Raw genomic sequence first — 25,054 nt, 5'->3', positions numbered from 1 at the left:
CCCATGAACAGCAGAGAACTGCCCAGCTCTGACAGATGTTAATGAACACACCCAGCCCCAGGCACGTCTCTAACCTGAGGCACCTCAGTGGATGCGCTGCTGGCACTGGGAAGTGCCCAGGAAGCCACAATTGTGGTTCAGGGCTGTCACTGAGAGAGGAAAACAGACAGATGTGTTTGGGAAACATCCCAAATGATGCTAGGACACATTCCAGCTTGGTCCCAGCCAGGAGCTGGGCTGGCACAGCCCAGGGGGACAGATCTGGGACAGGCAGCTGGGCTGAGGGATGGCAACTGCATAGGCAGGAGAGCCACAAAGCCTCCATGGACTCCAGCTTCACTTGGATATCCCGGCTCTGGTTCTCCCTGGAGGCAGACCCTGGACAGAGACACTGCAGGAGCTGAGCGCAGACACCAAGCCAAGCTTTTCCATCAGCAGCCCTCAGAGATCTGCACCCCTTTGCCCTCCTCGCAAGGACATTTCACTATCAGGCACTTGGGGGAAGAGAAACCTAAAAACAAAACTCTTCCTCCAGATTTTGTAGCATTTGTGCAGTGCCAAGACTGCTGGTGTCCTGCTCCCTTCCCATCAGGCACTAGGGAATAATTGCTACATATATTAAGCAGAAACTAAAAATATGAGCAAAATCAACCTATCTGGAGCTCAGCTAAGCCCCAGATGATTGGCAACACCCGTCTTGTTCCACAGGGAACAGGCATTCCCAGGGTTTGAGCTATTCCAGGCATCATCTCTTCCCACAGCAAAGGAACCTGGGTGGCAGAGAGCGCAAAACCTGAAAAATGAGGGTTGTTTAAAACATCTCTTAGCAACCCAGAGATACCCCAAAGTCACTGCTGCAGGAGAGCACTGCTGCCAATGCTCGTGAGATTTCTGCTTTCCTTGGATCTTGGTGAGGAATTTATCAGCAGATGCAGGCAACTTGACAGCCTTTATCTTTTTATCTCACCCATTCTTATTCAGATAATTGTCTAATCCTTATTTGAAACTCCCCAAGGCCTCAGTAATTGAAGTTTTATTCATGCTCTGGGGTTTGAAGAGCACAGTGTCTCCTACAAGAGAAATCCAGAGGATGTTCCTTTGCGCTGGAATTCAGTCTGTTCCAGGTGGGGCCTGTGGCTCAGCTGAAAACAGGAGAGATTTCAGCACCACGGGCAGGGTGGGCAAGCAGGGATGCAAATGTGGCAGAGCTCCAGAGCCCATCCAAACACTGATGGAATTGCAGAGCTGGAGCCTGAAGGACACCCAGTCCTCACCACTCCTTCCTTCTTATAAAGAATGTCCCATTTTCCACAGGTCAGCAGGGAGTACTCCTCACTCTTCACTGTTCTGTGGAGAAAATGGTGTTTTACTTGGGTTTTAATGGAGTGAGGGAGGGGGTGCTCAGTGCTGTTCTCCAGAGGTTAATTCCACACGTGGGGCAGTCACTGTGGCTTTGCAAACATTTCTCACTCTGCCCAGGTGGAATCTGCTCTGACAGGCAGAGCTTCCTTCAGATCCCAAAAGGAAAGGGCAAAACACATCACAGTGAGCAGAGAGGAAAATGGGGAAAATCTGCCACAGCTTCCACCAGAGAAGGTTTTTTCTGAATCTCCTCCCCACTCAGATGAGCAGGGATAACCATCCAGGAAGTTTAACCAAGTCATATTTTGAAGTCAGATAATTTAAAACCCCTTGCTACGGGCTCCTGAAAGCATTCCAGAGCTAAATGCTCTGCATTTCCTGGCTGTCTCCACAAGGAACTTCCCACCATGCCAGGGTGCTCCAAGCCCTGTCCAGCCTGGCCCCATCACCTCTCTCAGCCAGGGAGGTGTTAAACACCCGAGCTCCTGCAGAGAAGGATCCTGGAGGGAAAGGGAAGGGCTGGAAATTTGTTTACTGAATCTCAGTCTGAGGTGAGTTTTAGCTCTCTCAAGAGGCTCCAGCCACATAATTGCAAATAGTTATTTTAGCTGAACTTCATAACTCTGAGTTGCTGTGATTAAACTGAAATCCCCATCCCAGACCTGCAGGAAGATGAGTCCTAATAACAACTGTTAAATCTCAATATCACATTCAGCCACCTCAGTAATCTGTTTAAAAAAGCAAACATCTGCAATCCCATTATCAAGCAGCCCAGGGGCTGAAACCTCCCAAGTGGATATGTCGGGAAAGAGAGAAATTTTGCTTAAAAAGGAAGCTTATCTCATCAGGATGAAAAATCTCAACCAAGGAAAGCAAAATGTGCTGTAAAACTTAACCACAACCTTTTTTGTCTCTCAGTGTCTGAGAAATTACAATTCTCCAGTGGATTCTCCCCCTCTGAAATGCAGGTCCAGCCCATCTTTCAGAACAATGGCTTCAGGTTAATCACAGTCAATGTGGAACTGTTTCTTAGTGACAAGCACAGCTAACACAACAAATAGCCTCACACTCTTCAGGGGTGCTTGTAAATAAATAAAACTAATTCGTGCCACCAGCACAGCTCCCAGTATTTCACTGTGATAACAATGCTCTGGAGCACTTCATCCCTGCACAGCCCTCATCCATCCCAGGGAGCCAGGGCAGCTTTTCTCCTTCGCCAGTCAAGAGAGAGGAACCAAATGTTGAGGCTGATCTTGCTGAATATTTTTGGGTGGCTGAGCAGAACCCTGGCTGCATTATGATACATCCAGAAAAAACTCCAGAAAGTTTCACACAGCTGAGTTTCACACAGCTCACAGCACTGCTGGTGCTTCAGCTTCTCCTGGAAGACAAAGTTTCTCAGGAAGGATGACAAAAAATATCATTACATTCATGAACTCCACCCTGTTTCTGTAAATTTAAAGGATTGCAGAGACATGGACAGAGTTAACCAGCACTGCAAAGCACATTTTAAAGCACTCAATTTTACTTCTTCAGTTCTCTACTGTTTTTCTGTGAAATCCAGAATGAGGGGGCTCTACCTCCAGGAAGCAATTGAAGCCTTAAATGCACATTTGACTGGTTAAATTACCCAGCAACTCCTCTGAGCATCCAGCTGGAGACAGGCAGAGGTGAACCAGGGAGAAGAACAGCAATAGGTTTTATGCTACAGAATTTACCTCTCTTGGTGGGAAGCAGGATGCTGAAGGCTTTGGAAGCACTCTGATATCCTTGATTTCCTTCACAGCAGAAATGCACTAGCTTTAAAAGGGGTGCTTCTAATTAAACTGTTGTTAATGTGTTGTAGTTAATACATACATGTGGATCAAGCCTCAGTATTAAAATTTGAATATGACAAAATGTGGGGTTGTTTAGATCTGGGGGTTTATTTTAGCAGGCTGGAAAAGACAGATCAGAACCCATTCTGCCTTTCAAACGTGGAATTTCTACCCATGGAAAAATGATAAATGATGGAGAGCTGTCCTGACAGCAGAGGACAGCGTGAGGAACAGTGGAAATAATATTTTGTTACTGACTTTCCTTGGAACAGGCAAATTCCCTTCATCTCCTCAGCCCCATCCATAGCCCTGCAAACCAGGGCACTCAGGATGTGCTGCTGTTGCAGACCTTGCACTGGACACTAATCTCCTTATGCTCCTAAATCAGCTGCCAGTTTTAGCCCTGGGCTGGCCCAGGCAGCCAGGACAGCCTGACATCTCTGCTCGTCCATCACCTCTGCCTCAGCGTCCCCCTGAGCCCCAGCAAACCAGAATAATGAACATTTTACTGACACTGCCCAGCCCTGGGACCAGTGTCCAGCCCAGGCCACCAGCTCTGTCCTTGGCTGGGGTCAGGGACAGCAAAGCAGATTCACATGGCAGCACCTGAAGATTTCCCTGCCAGGCCTCCCACACCAGGCCATGCCTGTTACACAAGAGTTAGATTAAAAATCAGAAATAGTTGCAAAAATGTTGGTGAAAAAGTCGGCCAGGGAGTGTTTCAATAACTTCTGTTAAAAACATTACATGCTCCAGCTCAGCTCTGCCATAAGAACAGGAAAGCCAAGTAGGTAATTTTTAAATTACTTTTTTGCCATTAGGACAGTGTCTTTTACCCAGAAGCTGAACACAGATGGTCCTCAAGACACCTGTAATTCTTTCTCTTCAGTAATAAACATGCAAAATGAATAATGAAGAGGCACCTTGGAAGCCCTGTCCACAAGCAACACTTGCTGTGACTCTATAATTTTATTTTCCTTTCTAAATAAAAGGTACTAAAATGGGGGAATTTTGTCCTAGTAACACTGAATAGATCATTGAAACAAGGGGCCTGGGTGTGACAGCAGAACTGGTAAGGTGACCTAGGCCGGGGAGGAATTAGGGGGAAAGTGTTTTAGATGTGGCTGAAAAGATCCCAAATGTCAGCACCAGCAGCCGTGCCTGTGGAAAACTCAAAAAACCTGGGAATTCCCAGGGGAATCCAGGAAAACACAGCCAATCCCACATGGACATCACCTCCAAAGCAGCAGCTGGAACTGCACAAGGAGAAAACTTCCAGGCCATTTTGTGAGAGGATCCCAGGACTCAAATAAATGAAGGATTTAAATCCTTGCATTATTTCCATGTGTACACCGAGCAGGAAGCGTTCACAGGGACGTGGTGAAAATACCTGCTTTGAACCAAGAAGGGAAGGTGGAATTGGTGCTGGAGTTCACTGAGGAGAGCCAGGAAATGCTGCTTTTGTCTCCAAAGCAGCCCAGGGTGGCAGCAGCTGTGCCAGCCCCCACTGCCCCAGGCTGGGGGAGCCAGCCTCGGAGCAGCAGTGGGACAGGACTGGAATTTCCCTGGATGGGATCAGCCTGGAGGGCTTTTCCAGCCAGGATGATTGTGTGGCTGGGACACAAGTGTGACCCCACAAGCAATCCTGGTGAAAAGCAGCATCACCCAGAGCCCCCACGGGACTGGCACCTCAGCCACATCCACAGCCAGCACTCCATGGAGCTGCCTCAGCGGGCCAGCCAGACAAGGAGATTTTGTCACTATTTCCTTTATTTGGGGAGGGAAGAGAATAAAGCTGAAACAACAGCCTTGCTTTTAAGTTTTAATAAAACTCCTGCAGCTGCTGGGATTCTCCCAGCCGAGATCAAGGTCGCCTTGTCTGGATTCCTGAATTTTCAGACAGCAGCCTGGTGTTTGATGCTCCCTGCTGCTGCCAGGGCCCACACTGACACGCCCTGCTGTCAGGACAAGCAATTTTATTATTTATTGTTGGGGCAGAATGCATTTAAGCACTAGAACTGCTCCTGTTCCATGCTAATGGTGCCACAGCTTCGCTGGCCCGTCCTGCTCTGTCAGCTTGGGGGCTGAATTATGGTTTTGGTATTTCACTCTCTGCTCTGACTGGGATTTGTTCCTTGTTGTGTTTCTGGTCTACTTCAGGGTAATCACTTGTTGGAGACACTCAGGCTGCTTGTCACAGAGCTCTGCAAGCAGAAGAGCTCTTCACAAATTCTGTGTGTCTGGGGTTGTACAGGATGGGAACATGCTCAGGACCTGTGAATCTTCCAGAACATCTGAGCACAAATTCCTGACAGAACACAAATACATCTTCACACTTCATGTTTTAATGAAAACAATCAGCACATTCCGGTGTGTGTTTTCTCCATTTATGTCTTTTCATTCAAAATGGATCTTCATACATTCTTTACAACTATTTTACTTCAAATATTTAATGAACATCACAGAAAATGCAATACTGAATCAATTTGGCTTTTCTTTAAAAAACTATTCCCAAGGCACTACACATATGGCTACACCTTAACACATAAATAAGTATGCTGTGGATCAGAGTCTGTATTATTATTATTCATAACTAAGAGAGGACTGTGAATGTATTTTGCTTTTCAAAATTCAGGAACAATCCAGCAGAGGCTTTTGAGTTATCACAGGAGTCAGCAGGTGTTCTGTGAATGAGGAATTGGAGAGCTCAAGGCCTCAGAGCTGTAAGCACTCCTTGGTTTGAAGAATTCAGAAAGGTAAATAGGTGCAAGAAATAATAATGGGAAATTCCATTTAATGCAGGACAAAGGCAGGGAGATGTAGAATTACCCTTCATGAAGGGAATAAAGCAGGCAAAACCTTCAGACAACTTTCCCCAGCTGAATCCATACGTGGATTGTGCAAATCACAGAGGGGGAAAAGTGAAGATCCCTCATCCAATTCTAATCCAGCTGTGGAGAGTGAAATTTTTACAAGTTAAAATGGAAAATAAAATAATTAAAGCTACAAGTTTTGATAGCTCTGCAGCTCAGGTGTAATTTTTGACAAAATTACAGTTTGGTTAACTGAACCAAAACATTCATTTGGTTCAGGTAACCAAAATTGAATGTTACTTTAATGACATTTCACCCACTAGGTCATTAAGATCAGTCCATTTGTTTCCCTTGTTTTTCATTATCTTCTGTAGAGTCATTCTGGTTTTCTACTGGTGTAAACACATCCCATCCCATGCTGTTTAATTTCCTTTAAAATTTTATTTGCCCATTTCTGGTTTCAAGAGGACTTTAACTTGCAGGTGTTTAAAACAGCAAGGAAATGAAAAGATCATCTTAGAAGGAAATGGAGTCAACTCAAGCTATATTTTAATTTTATGACTGCTCATTTTCTTATACTGGCAATTCCCAGTCAACAATTCAGGTGAGAGAACATGACATTTTTAACCACTGAAATCCCATAATTTTGAAGTAACCGTGGGCTTCTGGTTGTTATTGCTTAAGACTCAACAGAGGCTGCATCAGAAATGAGCCTTTGAGGAAACCAAGTCTATTATCCCTGCCAGCTGGGGCAATGGCAACCATCATGAAAGTAAAATTACAGCCATTAAATCAAGAAACTAATTAGAATCAGATCATCAAGTTCCTTTTCTGCTGGAGCCTTGGTCTCCTGGCATGGGATAGGGTGATTTACTCCAGAGCACACACCAGGGCTGAGCTGTGTCTGTCGGTTTAGTGCTTTTCTGATACTTCTAGAAATTCAATAAACAGCTCAAGAAGGCTCAGTGGCACTTGTGGATGTGGGCTGGCAGCTCTCAGAGAGGAAGGCTGGGAAGGCAGAGCTCAGGGAATCTGGCTGATGCCTCTGGATGGAGTCAGAGGGAATCAGCCTCTGCTCTCCCTGCACGGCCCCGAGCAGAACAGGAACCTTCAGCTGAACGTCTCAGACACAGAAATCCTGGGCTTGATTCCCTCCCTCTCCCAGCAGAAATCAGTGAGATGTCAGATGGAAGGATCATCAGCACAGCTCTGCTCAAGCATCTGAAGCAGACAGGAGAAGCTCTCCCACAAGGGGACCTGGACTGGCTCTGACAGCCTTTGTGTGAAAAACACGGACATTCTCCTGTGAAAATGCAAAAAGTTTAATAAAGGACCATAGGAGACAAGGACCACAGAGCAAAGGTTATTATGGCACTCAGCCAAGAGCAACAACTGCAAGTTTGGAAATACTCTTTACATCCCATTTATATTACATCAGCCTGTTAGATATTCATGGACCTTTATGCATAGTAAACTTCTTCCCAAACTAGTTTACATGTTCCAAGAACTGTTTAGCATGGCTGCTACTAAGGGCCACCTTTTTAGAGCATGTGGATTCCTTGGCTGTGGCTTTTAGTCCGTTCTTATCACCTCCTGGTTTTGGGCCTTGATCCACACTGCCTTCAGACAGTGAGTGCTGATAGCTGGGATATCTGTACAGGTGTCCTCATCCTGTGTTCACTGGATGTTATCCCATCCAAGCAGGCATTTCAACACAAGCATGCTTATATCAGCTATTGCACTGAGCCTAACTAACAACAGAAATAAAACCAATATCTTTATAACAAAGTTACTTTAACACCACACATATAAAATCCACTTTAATATTTGCAAAAAGCCAATTTTATAATATGCATCTATAACATTTGGGAGGCTCTGCACTCTGAAATCCCCTTCATCCCCACGCCTGGGAATCTCCTGGGCATGGCAGTGTCTCACCTGCCTGCCAAACTTACTGCCACCAACCTTCTCCTGCTGGGGTGGCTCAGCCTCTCAAATGGAGCACAAGGATTCCACAAATATCCACCAGTGAGCTCAGGAAACTTGGGGGGAAAGCACAGGACGTGTGAGGTTCTCATACTGAGGATGAGAAAGGTGATTCACTCCAAATGATACCACAAGAAATTAGACAATTATCAAAGGTTAATAATGAATAACATGCATCTGGCAGAGCAGGAAGTGCCCCGATGAGAATCCAGGCTGCCACTCCGACCTTACAGGAGCCATTTACTCTTTATGCCTTTGATTTCCCAGCACTCACCCTTATTTTCCCTGTCTTTGGAGAGTAATCAGTGTTTTAAATGTTCTTCAAAATTATATGAGTCAGTACAAATTGTCTTCCCATTTGTACCCTTAATTGGGTTTTAAGGCCATTTTAGGCATCTGCATGCTCCCAAGTCTAATAGGAACTCTTAAAAGCCTGAAATAATTTGGGACCAAAATTGACACCTGAGGGCCATTCTATTAATGGAAGTTGAGAGTTACCAATTTTACAGTTGTTTTGTTTATAACCAGAGGGAAGGACAGGTTTACTCAGTAGCTGCAGCATTACTCAGCACAGAGACCTGAGGAACGTTCCAGAAAGCAGCAAGGAATTTGCTTGCTCCACAAATAAAATCACTATTTAATATTATATGGGCTACATTTATTGAGAGGATCTACCTCAGATTAGGACACTGAAGTCCTCAAATACCTACACACAAAAGTGGCACAAACTGGTTGCCAAACTTCAAATTAATGTTTATTTTCTGAGTTATCAAACAGTCCCAGAAAATGAAGGGAGAAGTTCTTTCCCCAAAAATATAATCACTCAAAACAAGTCACCTCCTTCCCAGAAGGGAAATGCTCAGAGCAGCATTGATGTTCCTGCCTCCAGGACCATGAGATGGCTCAGAAATGAGCTAAAGCTCAGGAGAGATTACAGAAGTCCTCTGAACTACAAAATCAGTCCAGTAGAAATAATATTCCACCAGCAAAGGACTGGAAAAGAAAACAGAAAATCCCTTGCTGATATCACCCACAGCAGGTGTAGGGCACTTCAGCACTTCAAGAAATTGGCTAAGGAACAAATGAATTCTGTGTTTCTAGGCTAAACACAGAGTCAGTACGAAAAGCTGCCATTTCTAAATGAAAGCCTTTGCTGAACTGGCAAAATAACTCATTGGTTTGAAACCAATCCTGCAAGATTCCCGAACGAGTCAACCTATTACCAAAGCAAGCTGATTAATAAATCCAGTACTGATCTGCCAGGAGCATGGGATGCCTTTGCTGATCCCTTTGGAAGTTCTTCCCACTGCAATGCACTGGGAACTCAGCAGGATGGGCCACAGGGAAATCATTAGGCAAAAATAATGAAAGGAGAGAAGAAAATGAAGGGATCTCAAGCCTTCACTAGGCAGGTTTCTGATTCTCCTCTTTCCCAGGAATTAATGTCATGTTCAGGCTGTAATATTCCTTGGAAAAACAAGGAAAAAACACTGCTCTCCAACATGCAGCTATTTAAAGCACCTACAATAACTCTGTACAATAATTCTGTAAAAAGAACTGAAGCAAACCCGCAGACAAACTGAGCTAGACACCAGCCCCTCTGGGTGTCCCTGGCAGCAGCAGGCTCTGGGGTTTTCCAGCTGCTGGTCTGAAGCAGCACTGATTTATTCAGACAAAAAATTTAAGGCTGTTGGGCAAGATGGGATTTAGAAATTCAGCGTCCAGTGAGGACCTGGATGTTTCCATACACATGGATATCCATCCCTGTCAATGGAGATTTGATAATGCTGCCACGTGGAACTTTATTGCATTTTCAGTGTTTTCCCACTGGGTTATTGAAATTCTTGCTCCTGCTAGAAGAGAGGACTCATGAGGAAATCTGCAGTGCGCAGGCACAAAGGAGGAAAATAAAATTTGCTCTTTTCCACCTCCTTAGGACAGGGTGAGGAAGGATATTTCTCCAGCTGAAAGCACATGGAAAACCAGGAAGGCAGAGCATGGCCTGGCTGACTGGAGTGTTGTTTCCTACACCAATCCCAAAGCATAATTAACAACAGCTGCCTACAAATATGGATTTTCTCTTTTTTCCCTGTCTGAAACTCAGTGGACACATTCTCCATCTCATTTGTATGCAGAGCTCTGATCTGCCAGGGACACCTGCCAGTCTCCAGCAACTTTCAGCAAAGATCAATCCATTTCCTAATTAGGGAGGGAGTTAATGGCAGCTGAAATGACCATTTTAAATACAGCAGCCCCTAAACAATGACTTCTCAGGGTGCTGCCTGTCCCAGAGCCTTTCCTTTGTAATCTTCTCAGCCTTGCACTCTCCTGGATGATTTATGGTGTCTGGGGGCTCCTTGGCAGTGCCTTCTGTGCTGATAAAGAGGAGAACCTTGACTGTATCTTAAATTGCCAACAAATGCTTTCAAATTTCCTAAGAGTTCTCGCATTTGTCCTTCTTATTTCCAGAGTTTAAAAAATGTTCCAGCCTGAAACTGCCCCTTCCTACAGAGTAATGCCCATGAGCATCTCATTATTGAGCCCCACGAACTTTCCCCACAGTCAAAATGTGCCTAATTCCACTGGCCTCACCCCATAACTCCCAGCTGGATACCCAACCTCGTGGTGACAGCTCAATTAATTCTGCTGGCATCATTAATGAGAGGCTGATTATTTGAGAAACACACCTGGCAAGAGTGAGTTTCACGGGCTAAAAGGGATATTACAACTTTAATAGAAGGAGACATCAAAAAGCATTTGCCCACAGCAAGGAATTCAACAATTGTGTTTAAATTTAATATAACAAGTAATAAAGAGTTGAGCTGGAGTCAAAGTCTGTCACTGGCTCTCCCACAATATTATTTATGGCTCTATATAGGCCCAGCTCCATGGCTTCAGCAGGCAGAAACCTTAATACCTTGTGACACAACTGGGCTGAGCCATCTAATATCACCCACAAATCCTTGAAAAACAAATACTCCTTCAAATAATTATGCTGTTCCAACATAATAACTTCCCAGGCAGTGATGAAATGTCCTGTTTTAGGGAAGACCACTGAAAAGCCTTGTCTGTATCCTGGGCTTCAAATCAAAAACCTTTAATATTAGGATCACACTCTGCACTGAATAAATGTCAGAGAAATAAACTTGACGGAACAATATATTTTTCATGCTCTAAAATGAATTTTAAAAAGGACCTAGAACAGGAAACTACAAAGTCTTTAACTCCAGGGGGAAAAAAAATCAAATACCACCCAGGTCACTAATAATCTAATGTCAACTGTTTTCATAAAAAATGGGCAATGATAAATAATCAAAGCATTTAGTGGGAGCTGTGGGGATCTGGGTTATTCTCAGTTATTCTGTGCTATTCTCTGTGCATGCTGATTAGATTTTTAAAGAAAAGGAAATGTTTCTCCCAGCCCTGTTTCCCCATGGTTTTCAACCCAGAGCATGAAATCTCTCACTTTATTTTCTAGATCCTTCCAGATCCTGACCTCCCTCAGCCTGGCTGCCACATTTTCTTCCTGAGAAGGAAAACACCTCAGAGCAGCCAATGCAAGGTGAACCTCTGGGCTGACCTTTAGGACACAAGGCAGGTCTGGCTGATCCAAACTGTCCAGAATTCCAGAATTCCAGATTCCTGCCTCCACGAGCTCCTGGCACTGAGCTGGCTCCTGCAGTGCCCTTCCACTCCCACACCCCTCTGATCACTGCTCTTGTCTGGATGGGCAGAAGTGGTTTAAGAAATGTTTACCTCATTTAAATTATTTTAATTTCTTGCAGCAAACTACAAGAAAAGGGCAAGCACCAAGCAGCCCACTCAGCAAACAAGTGAATGTTAAAACTTGAACAATGTGTAGGCAGAGGTGTTTATTGCACTCTGCTTTACATCCCACTGCATCAATGCATTTATCACTCTCCTGCATCCATCTCATGCTGCCCAATCCTTCTTTATATTAAATGTAGAGATCAGCACAGAGTTCTCTGTTCCAAGAGACACAAGATCACTCTTGCTGCACTTCATCACGTGTCAGAGAAGACAAAATCTCTTGTCCTTTGGCCAGGCAGTCCAAAATTAGCATGAGGATAAAACCCCAGTGACAGACAACACACTCTGCATCCCAAGACTGGAGAATCAGCTTTTCTTGCCAAAAAAAACTTCACTGAAAATAATAAAAAACACAAAAAACAAAACAACCAACCAAAAACCCAAACAAACAACAACAAGAACCAAAAAACACCCAAAAAACCCTTTGTATTTCCAGAGTTTAAAAAATGTCCCAAAAATACAACAAACAAAAAAAAAAAAAACCAAAACAAAACAGAAAGTGGTATTAGCTAACCTGAAATAGCAATTTTAAAGCAAGATCCCAGAATACAGAAGAGTTGCTTTTATCATGATATAACCTATAGAAATTGTACCTGAAAATATGGGGAGCTTTCATGCCCTCGAATACTTTTTGCACCTTATTTCCATGAAGTGTCACATCCAAGGCCATCTGCGTTCATCTTCTTGGGTGTAATACACTCTTCTAAAGGTAAAAAAAAAAAAAAAAAAAAAAAAAAAAAAAAGACATTTAAAACTCCCTAGTGTTTCTCTTGGCTTTTGTGTCCTTGTGGCGAAGCAGAGCTGGAGCTGCCGTGCGGTGTTTCTGACAGCCACAGCTGCGGGCAGCCCCTCTCGGTGTGTGCAATGTGTGGATCCTGGTGGGGATTGAACATCTCCAGCTCCCCCAGCCCTGCAATGTGTGGATCCCCCTGGGATTGAACATCTCCAGCTCCCCCAGCCCTGCAATGTGTGGATCCTGGTGGGATTGAAAACTGTCAGCTCCCCCAGCCCTGCAATGTGTGGATCCCTGTGGGGAATGAACACCCCAGCTCCCCCAGCCCTGCAATGTGTGGATCCTTGAGAGGATTGAACATCCCCAGCTCCCCCAGCCCTGCAATGTGTGGATCCTGGTGGGATTGAACACTGTCAGCTCCCCCAGCCCTGCAACATGTGGATCCCCCTGGGGACTGAACACTGTCAGCTCCCCCAGCCCTGCAACGTGTGGATCCCCCTGGGGATTGAACACCCCAGCTCCCCCAGCCCTGCAACGTGCGGATCCTCATGGGGATTGAACACTCCCAGCTCCCTCCCCCTACGCAACCCGCTGGGCACGCTCCAGCTCCTCAGAGTCCTCTCCAAGCGCTGTGGGGCTCAGCTGGCACGGGATAAGCAGCACACCACCAGCCCCACACACCCGGGGCTATCTCGGGGCCGGATTCTCCGCCTCAGCCGCGGCCGGCCCGGGCTGCGCTCACCGCCCCGCTCCGCCCTCAGCTCCCGGGGCCGCCCCTTCCCGCCCGGGGGAGCCGGGCCGGGGTGAGGAGCGAGATCCGGAGGCCCCGGGAAGGAAAAAGCAGCTCTTGGAGCCCGTCCCTGAGGGCCCAGAGCAGCGAGGGAAGGGTGGAGCAGCTCCTGGAGCCCGTGAGGGGCGGGCACGGCCCTGGCTGGGGGAGTTCCGGGACACGGAGCTGCTCCAGGGCCGGAGCGGGGCTGGGAATGCTGGGGCGGCTCCCCTGGGGAAATGAAGGAGAGCTCAGAGCCCTTCCAGGGCCTACAGGGGCTCCGGGAGAGCTGGAGAGGGACTGGGGACGAGGCATGGAGGGACAGGACACAGGGAATGGCTCCCACTGCCAGGGGGCAGGGCTGGATGGGATATTGGGAATTAGGAATTATTCCCTGTGAGGGTGGGCAGCCCTGGCACAGGGTGCCCAGAACAGCTGTGGCTGCCCCTGGATCCTGGCAGTGCCCAAGGCCAGGCTGGACCCTGGGGCTGGAGCAGCCTGGGATGGTGGAAGGTTTTTTCCCACTATCTCATCTAACCATACTCTCTTTCCATTTCATTTCATTCTGCCTTGTTTCGACACTACGTGCTGTTAAATAGTTTTACCTGCCTGTAAATTGTCTTACCTTTTTTTTCCTGTAAGTTCCTTTTAGATGCTAGAAAGGGGGAAATTTGCATTTAATTTTTTTAATGAAGAATTTTATCCAAGCATTACTCTAATCCACTACAGATTTGCAAAGAATGCTGCTCAGATGTCACAGCTAATGTTCAGTGCTAGTTGGTACTGTACATTTACCGTGTGGATCTGCATGTGTGCTGCTCTAATCCCTGCTTTGGCTTGATCACGACTGAGTGGTGATTTTACCCGCCTGTTGTGGTGGTTAAATCTGGTGTGATGTGGCTGTAACACCCCAAAGTACCTCCCGTGTTGCTGTGAGTAATCCTGTGAAACTGACCTTATTTTTGTTTTGATTTGCAGTGCTGTCCCATGGCAGCTGTCCCAGCAGAGAGCTCCAGGAGCCACGGGAAGGGGCTGGGGTTGAGCCAGAGTCACAGCAGCTCTGCCTTGGACTATTCAGGAGACACCTTTGAGTCCTTCAGCGAGGAGGAGGAGGAGAGTGAAGCACCTGGATCCCGGTGTTCCACAGAGGATTTGGAGGGGGCAGCTGTGTCAGAGGCTTTGGAAAGCTCATCATCACTGGCAGGCCAAAGTGCTGCAGGTATGCAGAGCTCTCCCTGCTTGAGGCCTGCCTTCCACAGCTTCAGCCAGTGGGAGCTGGAATCAGTAAAAATAAACAGGTGAAAACTGCATGCAGTGTCCTTGCTGTGCAAAGTGCCCACCAGATCCATGCTTCAGACAGCTCCATGGGAAGGACTTGGCCATGGAAATCCTTCCTTAGTAATCTTGATGCTGAAATTCTGTTGGCACCTTAAAAAATAATTCTCCAAGCCACTTTTTACCATGTATGAAAAGTAGCTGGGCCATAAAACATTTTTTCCATGGGATAGATCCATGATTTGAAATACTGAAGAGGGCTGGGTAGGACCTTAAAGCTGCAGCAGAGGAGGGATAGAGCAGAAGCTGAAATCTGTGGCCTCATCTGTGTATTGCTGTGGCTCAGGGTTTCTCCTCCCTAGCAGGGAGAACTGGCACATTCAAGTGGAGGATTATTTGCCTCCCACTTTGCTTTCCTCACAATGTGTGTTCAAAGTTGCCTTTTTTCCTTGCAGAGGAGGAGTTTGAAGCAGTGGATCCTGCAGCTGTGGAAAGAGCTGCCATAGGAAAATGGATTGATGCCATGGGAAAATGGATTGATCTGAAAAATAAAGACACTGGGATTAGGCCAGACAAATCTGTCATCAGAACTCCTGCTGGTGAGTTGGTAACTTCAGCAGAGGCTGTAATTGTTTCTTTTGGAAAGATGTAAACTTGACTTAAATTTTATACACAGGCTATTAAATTAGCCTGGCTTGATTAGCCAAGTAATTAAGTACAAAGTTTCTCTTTTATGCTTTCTTGGAGAGCAGTTTGTCTCCCATATCACACATGGCTTTGATGCTCCCCCCATGTAGTGACATTATCCTGGTGATGCATCACCACAAAACCTGGGAAAGTACATTAAAAATTTCCCCATGTTTGACATTTGATTGTTTAATTTAATTCAGGTTTTTTCTCTCCAGTTGCAGAGGTACTGGGAAATTGGGGCATTTTTCTCTCCAAAATAAACATGACTTCAGAATTTATTGTGTGAAATGGGTTTTCTCCCTTGTTAATCAACAGTATTGATAATTGAATTATCTGTTTGCCCTGTTTTAATTCCTTTCCCAAGCTGAGGGAGGCAGTAGGGCACTAATTTTGGCAGGAACAATGGAGCAGCTTTACCCAAACAATGATGGAGTGTAGGGAGGAGGAGAAGGGAAAGGAGGAAGGAAGGATCCATTTCCATGTACCAGTTATGCAAGGAACTGTGAGAGCAGATGGTGGGATGCAAGCCCTGCTAAAGTCTGTCAAAAAGTGGGTCAAAGATGCTATTTTTAATTAAGAAAAAAGAGCAAGAAAGCTGTAACTGAGCAAAAAATAATGGGAGCAGACGGGGAATCTTCCTCAATCTACATGTTGATGGGAAGTGAGCACACTTGGAGTTTTGTAGGTCACTGTAGGACAGTGATCCTCCTGCCTGGGCCCTTCATGGCCTGGCATTTGTGTACCAGCATCCTCAAAGCACCCATCTCTCCTAGAGAAGCAGCACCTCGGGTCACTTCCAGGCTGGTCTGAGTTGCAGAACTCCTTCCCCACAGTGTCAGTGCTGGTGGCTCCTGACTCATCTGCATTGCTCTGTCCTGCAGTTGAGGGAAGGCATGAGCAGCTCCTCCAAGAGCATCTTCCTAAAATACATCAGAGTCCTGTGGCTGCTTCCTGGAGACAGAGAAGGGGACCTGGTGGGTTCAGAGGCACTGAAGGAAGCATGAACCACAGCTGAAGGTTGAGGATGTTTCCTTCCATCAAAATAGGGCTTTCCCTTTGAAGTTATGCTCAGTGGATCCCTGTAGTTCTGCACCAGGGAATGCTCTGCCTTTGGCTGGTGGGTGCTGATGGCAGGCAGAGTCAGAGTGGTCACTGAGGCTGGAGCAGCAAGTCCTGTTCCACCATCTTGAGCTGATGGATGCAGAGCTGGCTTGTCCTTGCTGGCCTTGTCACTTGTCCCTGTGGCAGCCTCGGGTACATTGGTGCTTCCAGTGATCCATGTGAAGAGCACAGAATATGGTTCCTACTTTTCCTTGATGCACACACAGTACCCAGCCATGCTATCCCCAAATCAATCATAATTAGCCATGCACTGCATTTTTTTTATTGCAGAATGTTACCATAAATTAAGCACAGCAACTTTTGTCTTCTGATATCTGTGAATGCTTCTCTTGGACTTAATCCTTCAGCACTTGGTAGCCCCCAACTCTTGTATTGTTTTAGCAGCTTGGAGGTGTTTTTTTAGTGCAGCAGATGAGCTCACCTAGAAGTGGATTGCTGCACTGCGAGTCCCCTCAGAACACTCAGCTCAGTGAATCATGTGCACTGAGCACACAGGGTACTCTGAATTGGGGTTTGTTTTATTGCCTCAAGACTTTCCTTCTCATCTTACTACTAATAGGGTTAAATGTGATGGGGGGAGCAAAAGGTTCTGGTTTGCCTGTAGGAGCGCTCTGGAATGTAATTTTTATTTTTCATGGTTTTCTTTGTGGGCTGAAAGAAGGAAAGCACGCTGGCCTCAGGAGAAGTGAGAAACTTTCATCAGAGTTGTCTTTGTCCCTGCACCTCAGTGTGGTAACACGAGCTGTTATTAGCCAAATGCATCACAACACGAGTGTAAATTCTCAGTTCCACAGAGATTGCTCCATGTTAGTCATCTTTGAAATGCACTCAGGAAAAGGCAATTCTTCAGCTTGGATGTATCTGAGAATTCAGGTGGGGCTCTTGAACCCCCTGGCTGGTGCTGTGCTCACGAGCTGCCTCTCACTTTTGTAATGTGTCTTCATGAAATGCTTTCCCTGTTGTTTTTTTTTTCTGCACTGTTACCACTGCACTGTTCCTGCAGTTGTTCCCTGGGAGGGTGGGGATGCCCTGGCAGAGGTTGCCCAGAGCAGCTGTGGCTGCTCCATCCCTGGGAGTGTCCAATGCCAGGTTGGACAGAGCTTGGAGCAGCCTGGGATGTGTCCCAGTGTGGCACTGGATGGGCTTTGAGGTCCTTCCAACCCAGGTTGTGTGACTCTGGGATGATTCAGTGTGCTGGAGGAGTTTTACTCACTTTAAGTTCCTATTTGTGATGAACAGCCTGACATTTCAGCCTGTTTCTCTCAGTCCTGTGTTACCTGCAGGGGTCTTTCTCATGTTCTTTGCTGGTCAGGCTGTCAGCATGTTCCTCTGAACTGTAAAATCAGTCTAGGTCATTATGAAGATGCTCTCTGGAGCTGCAGAGGTAAAACCTTACTGAAGAGCAGTTATTGATTATTGCCTTTCACAGTTATCTCCTTTTACTTTTTACCTTCTTTAAAATGGAGTATTAGTAGGGAATAATAACAACAAAATGCTGCCATTTTCCTATTAAGTCAAAGTTAGACATCAAAGGAAAAGGAAACTCATAAATATTTTCTTCTTTTACTCCCTCCTTGTGGATCTCAAATGTCACACTTAAGGCTGGAGTTAAAACCTACGTAGGTCACTGAAAAAACCTACAAAACCTGCACAGATCACAGAGTTCCACCCCCCTCAGCAGGGTTTGGGATGCAGACATGAGGATTAGCTGGTCTCTCCTGGGCTGCTGGAATCACAGCAGCTTCCTGGTGCACTTTGTGGGGCTTTGCTGCCTAAACATTCCACGTTTTGTGACCTTCCTGCTGGGTGGGATGGAGCTGGGCTTGATGCTGTGCTGGTGTCACTTGGGCTGCTCTGTCACCTGCTCTGCCTTACTCTGCAGTGAAGAGAGGGAACACTGGATTTGGAGCAAGCAAACATCAGCAGAATGTCCTTGTGGGGCAGTCACTGGCACTGGCAGGGATTCTCTGCACTGCCCTTAGATCTGCCACCACGGCTGGAGAAGGAGCACTGCAGCAGGTCTGGATCACACATGGAACAGAGGGGATCTGTGAGAGACATGGAATAAACCCAACCCCAAAGCAAGAGCTGAGATCCCCTGGGCAGGTGAACCTCCCACACCTGGGGGAGGTCTGAATGTGTAAATACTTCAGTTAAAAGACAAACTTTTCTCATCTTTTTTTTTTTTTTTTTGGGTTTGTTTCAGAAGATTTCTAGCCCTTGATCCCTAATTTATATTCTTTCCAAATTTCCTATAAGCATGAGTTAATATGAAGAAATAACTCCAGCACTGAGTCGTGCAGTGAGGTTTAAAAATTGCTGTTCCCTTTGCCAGTGTTTCTTCTGAAGTCTGGAGGTGCAGATGAGCAGATGGGTGGGTGTATGGCAGCACAGGATTTATGCATTATTAGAAACCAATTCTTAATAAAATTGCACTTGTGGATGTCAGAAGAACCTTAAGTGAGTTATTCAGGCTGGTATTAAACTGTCACTAAATGCTCAGTGGTTCTGATGTGTTTTACTTCTCCCTTTGAGTACTCAAATGCTTTTGTTCTGGGTTTTCCCCCCCTCACAATGGTAACTTTTTAATCTTTTTATTCATTCTATGTTCAGCATAAATGAACCTGCCAGGAATATTTTATTAGTGTGATTAAACCCGGTAGTGGCACATGATTTCCACATTTTTACACAATTCTTGTAAGGAAAATCACCTGATGACTGAAATGGAGGTTTCCACTCAGATATTTATGATGCTCCCTCAGAATGTTTTAAAATTAAATTTCATTTTAAGGTGTTGCTAATTCTTATTTATGTGTCTAGAAATTGTCATTCCTTTTAATCATTTTGATACTTCATCTTCTTAGGAGGAATAAATTGCTCTGTGATGCTCAACTCTGAACTGTGGTAGTTGCACTTAAGCATATTTTCCATGTTGTCCATGAAGCCACACAATTCTTTCTTTGTTTAGTTTTAATTATGGATTCCTTTATCCTTTATAAACACTTTATTTCTGAGGAGGTGCTCAGTTTCTTTGCAGAATTCCACAACTATGTCCTGTGTACTCAGGACTAAATAAATCCTAGGGAGTTTGGGGGAAGTTTCATATTCCCACTGCTCAGTATTTTGAGGATTTCTGTTGTGGGACTGGAATGACAAGTACCTGTCTGGAAACTGAATTTAATTCTGAAACGACGGAATGTGGAGAGGTTGTTTAAATGAAAGAATCCAACCTCCCAGCAGGAATTTGGGTGTGAATCCTTGGAGTTAAACTGGCCACACGTTGGAGTCACCACCTGCCTGACTTTGGGGGAAATCTGGCCACGGAAACCTGGAGAGCTGTGGTGTCTGCACCTCCCCAGCCCCATCCTGCGTGGCTGTCCGTGAAATACTGCGCTCATTGTGCTCTAAGCCTCTGGAAAATCTCCCCAAAAGCCCTGAATGAAGTTGTAAATCCATCCTAACCCGCCCAGCTGAAGTCTAATCTCTGTTTTATTTATTTTTACGTGCCACTGGGAAGGATAAGAGAAGATGAAAGAGGGAATGATATTTTTGAAATGAGATCTTAAAAAGAATTTAGGAAATGATTGTTGAAGCTTTAGATGAGAAGTGTTTTCTAATTGCATTTCCTCAAAAAAAAAATTGCCTTTCTGTACTTTGTGGAATTTATTGGAGATGTTTCCAGAGTGGCTTCAGTTGACACTGCCTCTAATTTTTCTTACAAATTGCTCCTTACAGTTATTGATGAAGAGCTCTCTTGATATATTAATTAATTTGGGATTAGCAAGTTGCAGTTTCAGGTAGTGAGGTGCTAAATCTGTATTATTGACAGCCAGTTTATTTAATGTCATAGTATTTAACTGCTTGCTTTGCTAATCTATTTATCCTGTGCCATCAACCTTTTGTCCTTTTATTTCCTCCCATCTCTGGAGCCTGTTTTAGATCCATTTATTCTGCAGGTTCCTACAGCTCCCATCCCCATTGCTGTTTAAATTCTGATTTTGGAGCCTGTTTTAGAGCCATTTATTCTGCAGGTTCCTACAGCTCCCATCCCCATTGCTGTTGAAATTCTGATTTTGGAGTCATTTATTGTGCAGGTTTCTACAGCTGCCATCCCCATTTGTGTTTAAATTCTGATTTTGGAGTTTGTTTTAGGGCCTTTTATTATGCAAGTTCCTACAGCTCCTTCCCATCCCCACTTGTGTTTAAATTCTGATTTTGGAGCCTGTTTTAGAGCCATTTTTTGTGCAGATTCCTGCAGCTCCCATCCCCATTGCTGTTTAAATTCTGATTTTGGAGCTGTTTATTGTGCAAGTTCTTACAGCTCCCATCCACATTTGTGTAAATTCTGATTTTAGAGTCTGTTTTAGGGCCTTTTATTATGCAAGTTCCTACAGCTCCCATCCCCTTTTCTGTAAATTCTGATTTTAGAGCCATTTATTCTGCAGGTTCCTACAGCTCCCATCCCCATTGCTGTTTAAATTCTGATTTTGGAGCCATTTATTTTGCAAGTTCCTACAGCTCCCATGCACATTTGTGTTTAAATTCTGATTTTGGAGCCTGTTTTCAAGCTATTTATTCTGCAGGTTCCTGCAGCTGCCATCCCTATTGGTGTTTAAATTCTGATTTTGGAGCCATTTATTGTGCAGGTTCCTGCAGCTCCCATCCCCATTTGTGTTTAAATTGTGATTTTGGAGCCATTTGTTGTGCAGGTTCCTGCAGCTGCCATCCCTATTGGTGTTTAAATTCTGATTTTGGAGCCATTTGTTGTGCAGGTTCCTGCAGCTGCCATCCCCACTGGTGTTCAATTGTGCTCTGTGTTGCTGCAGGCAGGGCCTGACCCTGGCTTTGGTTCTCCTTGGCCAGCACGAGGTCACACAGATGTACAGCAGCAATTCCTCTTTCCCTGGCACAGCCAGTGATGCCCTTTCCCTGTTGATTTCTGCCTGGCAGGAGCTGCTGAGTTCTCCCAGGGAGAGCTGGGTGCTCTCAGGTCTTTCTGCAGCAGGAGGATCAGCAGGATGCAGCAGGAGCAGGCTGGGAAGGGCAGGAAGCTGCAGTGGGGAGACCCAGCAAGGCAAACTGAGACAGGAGATTCCTGTGCTGTTCCTGCCCAGCTGATGAACAGGATCCTGCTGGAGAACACCAGGGAGGCTGTGAAACAGGTACTGGGGGAGACAAAGGGACATTTCCCCTAAATTCTGGGAGAACCACTGCAGAAAAGAGCCATAATAACAGGATCAAGTCAGGCAGACCTTGCTGATGCCAGGCTCGGGCCTCTGGAAGAGGTTTTGGGTTGACAACCCAAGATTTATACTTCTCCTTTCTTAGACATCACTGTAGAACTGTTGGTAGCAAATACTCACCATAAAATATTGTCTGCTGATAAAATCCTGATTTGTGTGATTGAGCAAGGCTGGGGTCATCATTTATTTTACAAGAAGCCCTGAATCAGCTGAAGGAAAAAGCCTTTTTCTCTGATTGTGTTTGCCCCAATTATTTATCAAATTATTCTCCATATTATCGTTGTGAAGTTTTTGACTCCAGGATTAGAAGAATTGCAAAGACAAAACCTCCCTGTGCTCCCAGCTTTCTTAGGTATTAGATAATATTGATAAAAGCAGTTCCAATAAAATCTTGCTGACCTCAGTCCCTGCTTAAGAAGCCTCTGTCTCATCCTTACCCTATTCAAATCTCATTTTTTTGTCACCAGCCCAGTGGTTTTTTCCTACCACAGGATGGGTTTTATGCCCCAGCTCCTCCCCTTAGCCCTGCACCTAAAAATAACACTTCAAAATCAGTTCTGGTGTGATAATTATTTCAGGCTTCCTGTCTTTTAAAACAATTTTGATATTTCAGCCATCTGTTTTTAAAATTTCTGTTAATGTTAACCCACCTTGCAAATTTAGTGGAATTTTTTATTTCCTCTTTATTTGTCTTCCATTGTGGGAATACATTCCCTGAGAAAAGTGACTTCATCTGCTCTTCTGCTTGGTTCTGTCTGTAGCTCCACACAAGAACATTTTTATCCAGAGAAATCAGGGAAAAGGGGTCAGAGAGGCCTGGGATGGCACTTCCTTGGGTTGATTCCCCTGCTTTTGTGGCAATTGGATGTGTTTATGGAGCCAGATGGAATCTGAGTCAATTAGATCAGATAAAACCATTGATATTTCATAAAAGCACAAACCCTGGGATTTGTGTAATGCTGTTAAACAAGCTTAAGATTTCATGGTGGATGAGCTGACCCAGGAATCACTGAGTAGCACTGCTTATCTTACAGACAGAACTGCAGGGTCTGGGTTGGATTCTGCCTCAGAGCTGCATGTTTGAACTAATGGCTCCAGAGTTTATTTGCCTCTTAATTTATTTATAAAATGTATAAATATAATTTATAATCATAACCCCTCTGGTTGCTGCTTAAGGCCTTGCACACAGCCAGCATAGGAACAGTTATAGATGATGGAATTGTGACTCTGAATTATTTTACCGCTGCCTAAAAAGCCAATTTTTGTCTTTAATGCATTTTTATTGATTGTTCTCAAAGTTGCCAGCCAGACATTGCTCATGGCATCAAAGTTTCCTCTTCTAGGTCACAGAGGCTGAAATCCACGAGGTTTCAAGCTGTCCTGACTGCCAGCAGAAGGAAGCAGAGCTGGCCAAGGTTGCCTTTCTCAGGCAAAAAAAGACTCTGCTGGAAGGTGCTTTAATCCAAGAGAAATTAGAAGAACAGTTTTACTCCAGGGTAAGCAAATATTGTTGAAAAAAATTCATGCTACATTTTATAGGTGCTGTAATGAAAGAATCTGTAGTTCAGATTCTCCCTGATTTATGGCAGTGAGATCAGTGCAAACCAAAATAGATTTTGGGTCCATTTCATTAATAAAATGCTTGGGACCAATGTCTTCCTCAAGTCATTTGAGCTGCCTGATTTGTGGAAGCTGAAGGTCACTGCCAGGATGTCCTGGAATGGTTTTGGGTCCCATTTGATTATGTCTTCCCAGTTTGTTTTCTGTCCAAGCTGAAATGGCACATGAAATGATGTGATAGGAGGTAACTGCCCATGCTGGGCTTCCTTGCTCATCCTCTGCCATGGGAATCTTGGAGTGGGACACTGCAAGGTGTGATGGAGGCTGAGATTTTGCTGGAATACTGGGATTTTTTTCTGGGATACTCTGAGATTTCTTCTTGGAATTCCTGTCTCTGTGCCAGTGTCCCAGAGATGGAAGCTTTGTTGGTGGGAAGTGCCTCTGGAGCAGAGGGGGGAGCAGTGAAATGCGCAGAATTCCTTGGGCCTCCTGTGGCTGTTTTCAGGAGGATCTTCCTGAAGGAAGAGCTCTTCTCTCCCTCCTTGGGAGGGGCAGACTGAAGACAGGAGGCTTCCTGCAGCTGCCAGGTCTCTTCCCATGTTGATGAGCAGGCTGGGAGCTTGTGCTGTACCACACATTCCTTTCTTCCCCAATGTAATTCCAGTCTCCAGAATTTTGACTCTTCCTCACTTCCTACCTAAGATTTGAGAGCTTCAGCCTCAGGTGAGGCTTTACTTTTTCCCACTTTCACCTCCTGCTTCCCTGCAAGGCCATCTGCTTTTCCCTGTCCCTCCCTAGGGACGAATCCTGCTCTTTGGGCCATGCTGTTGGACAGTTTTTTAACAGAATCCTTTCAAACCCACCCAACTGTGTGGATGAGTGCTGCCCACCTGGCTGGGCTTGAGGGACTGGGTGTATGCTACAGGCCACGAGAAATGGCAGGAATACAATCCTGAATAATCCCATGTTTGCTCTCTGTTTCAGGACATGCTCACACTTCTAGGAGAAGCACTCAAAAGCTTTCCCAAACCTTCAGAGGATCCCAGGGATTTGTGGCAAAGGCTGAAGGGTCAGGAGTGGAAGGACTGAATGAACCACAACTCCAGTGGGTGAAGAACTGGGAGAGCCTCCTGTGGGCAGTCACTTCCAGAATTCCAATGATTGTGGATCTGAGCTGCTCTGGCAGTGATGGATTGGGTGCTGCTTTAATATTCCTGCAGGTGGAACCAGATCTGCCTGGCTGGGGTGTGAGTCACCCCTTCCTCCTTCCTCAATGCAAATGTTGCAGTATATTGTAATCCATCTCCATAGGTTTCTCAAATTCCAGAAGCCAACAGTTTCCATTATTAATCTGGCAAGGCAGAAGTATTGTTTTCTGTGGGATTGCTGTGGGATTGCAGAGCAGCTCTCAGCTGCTCCCATCCATAAGGAAAATAAATGATTCCGTTTGCTAGGGCAGGGAGGTGTAATTACTGCATTTCAGCTCAGGCTTTGCCCACTGCCTCATGGTAAATTGAAAGTGAGAGCCCCAGGTGGAAGACAAAAAGCAAAGTTAACTATAAAAAGCAGTAAAATGAAATGCAGTATTTATAGAAGGGAAATAATGAGGTTGTAACAGAAATTAATCAGCAGGACCGGGGATGCCAATGGGATGAGAAATGATAATAAATTAATCATGGAATCTATATAAGATAGAGAGGGGAAAAAAAAGTAACAGATGAAAACTGGGAGAAGAATTGCAAGAAAGTACTTTGGAATTTGTTGTAATTTTTTAAGATGACAAAGTCACTGTTATTCAAATACTGGATCTGGGGTTCAGTACACATCCAAATAAAAGGGAATTGTGCTGGGAA

At 45.2% G+C, this 25,054-nt stretch overlaps 1 protein-coding gene across 4 annotated transcripts; it reads left to right on the top strand.

The window, feature by feature from the left end:
- The first annotated feature begins 13,270 nt into the window (after positions 1-13,270).
- Positions 13,271-25,054, top strand: CUNH8orf48 (chromosome unknown C8orf48 homolog). Of its 4 annotated transcripts, none has more exons than XM_041424407.1 (6): positions 13,271-13,345; positions 14,290-14,530; positions 15,042-15,185; positions 21,349-21,560; positions 22,985-23,137; positions 24,186-25,054. In XM_041424407.1, the coding sequence occupies exons 2-6, from the start codon at positions 14,299-14,301 to the stop codon at positions 24,288-24,290; spliced, it is 846 nt and encodes a 281-aa protein (XP_041280341.1). In that variant the 5' UTR covers positions 13,271-13,345; positions 14,290-14,298; the 3' UTR covers positions 24,291-25,054. The 4 variants fall into 4 exon arrangements, with proteins under 4 accessions (XP_041280341.1, XP_041280340.1, XP_041280342.1 ...); XM_041424406.1 differs by having other exon boundaries at positions 13,343-13,423; XM_041424408.1 differs by lacking the exon at positions 13,271-13,345 and adding an exon at positions 13,421-13,450.

The sequence above is a fragment of the Onychostruthus taczanowskii genome, unplaced genomic scaffold, assembly GCF_017590055.1.
Source record: "Onychostruthus taczanowskii isolate IOZ18803 unplaced genomic scaffold, ASM1759005v1 scaffold81, whole genome shotgun sequence".
Lineage (NCBI taxonomy): Eukaryota > Metazoa > Chordata > Aves > Passeriformes > Passeridae > Onychostruthus > Onychostruthus taczanowskii.
This window is presented reverse-complemented; position numbering and strand designations above follow the sequence as displayed.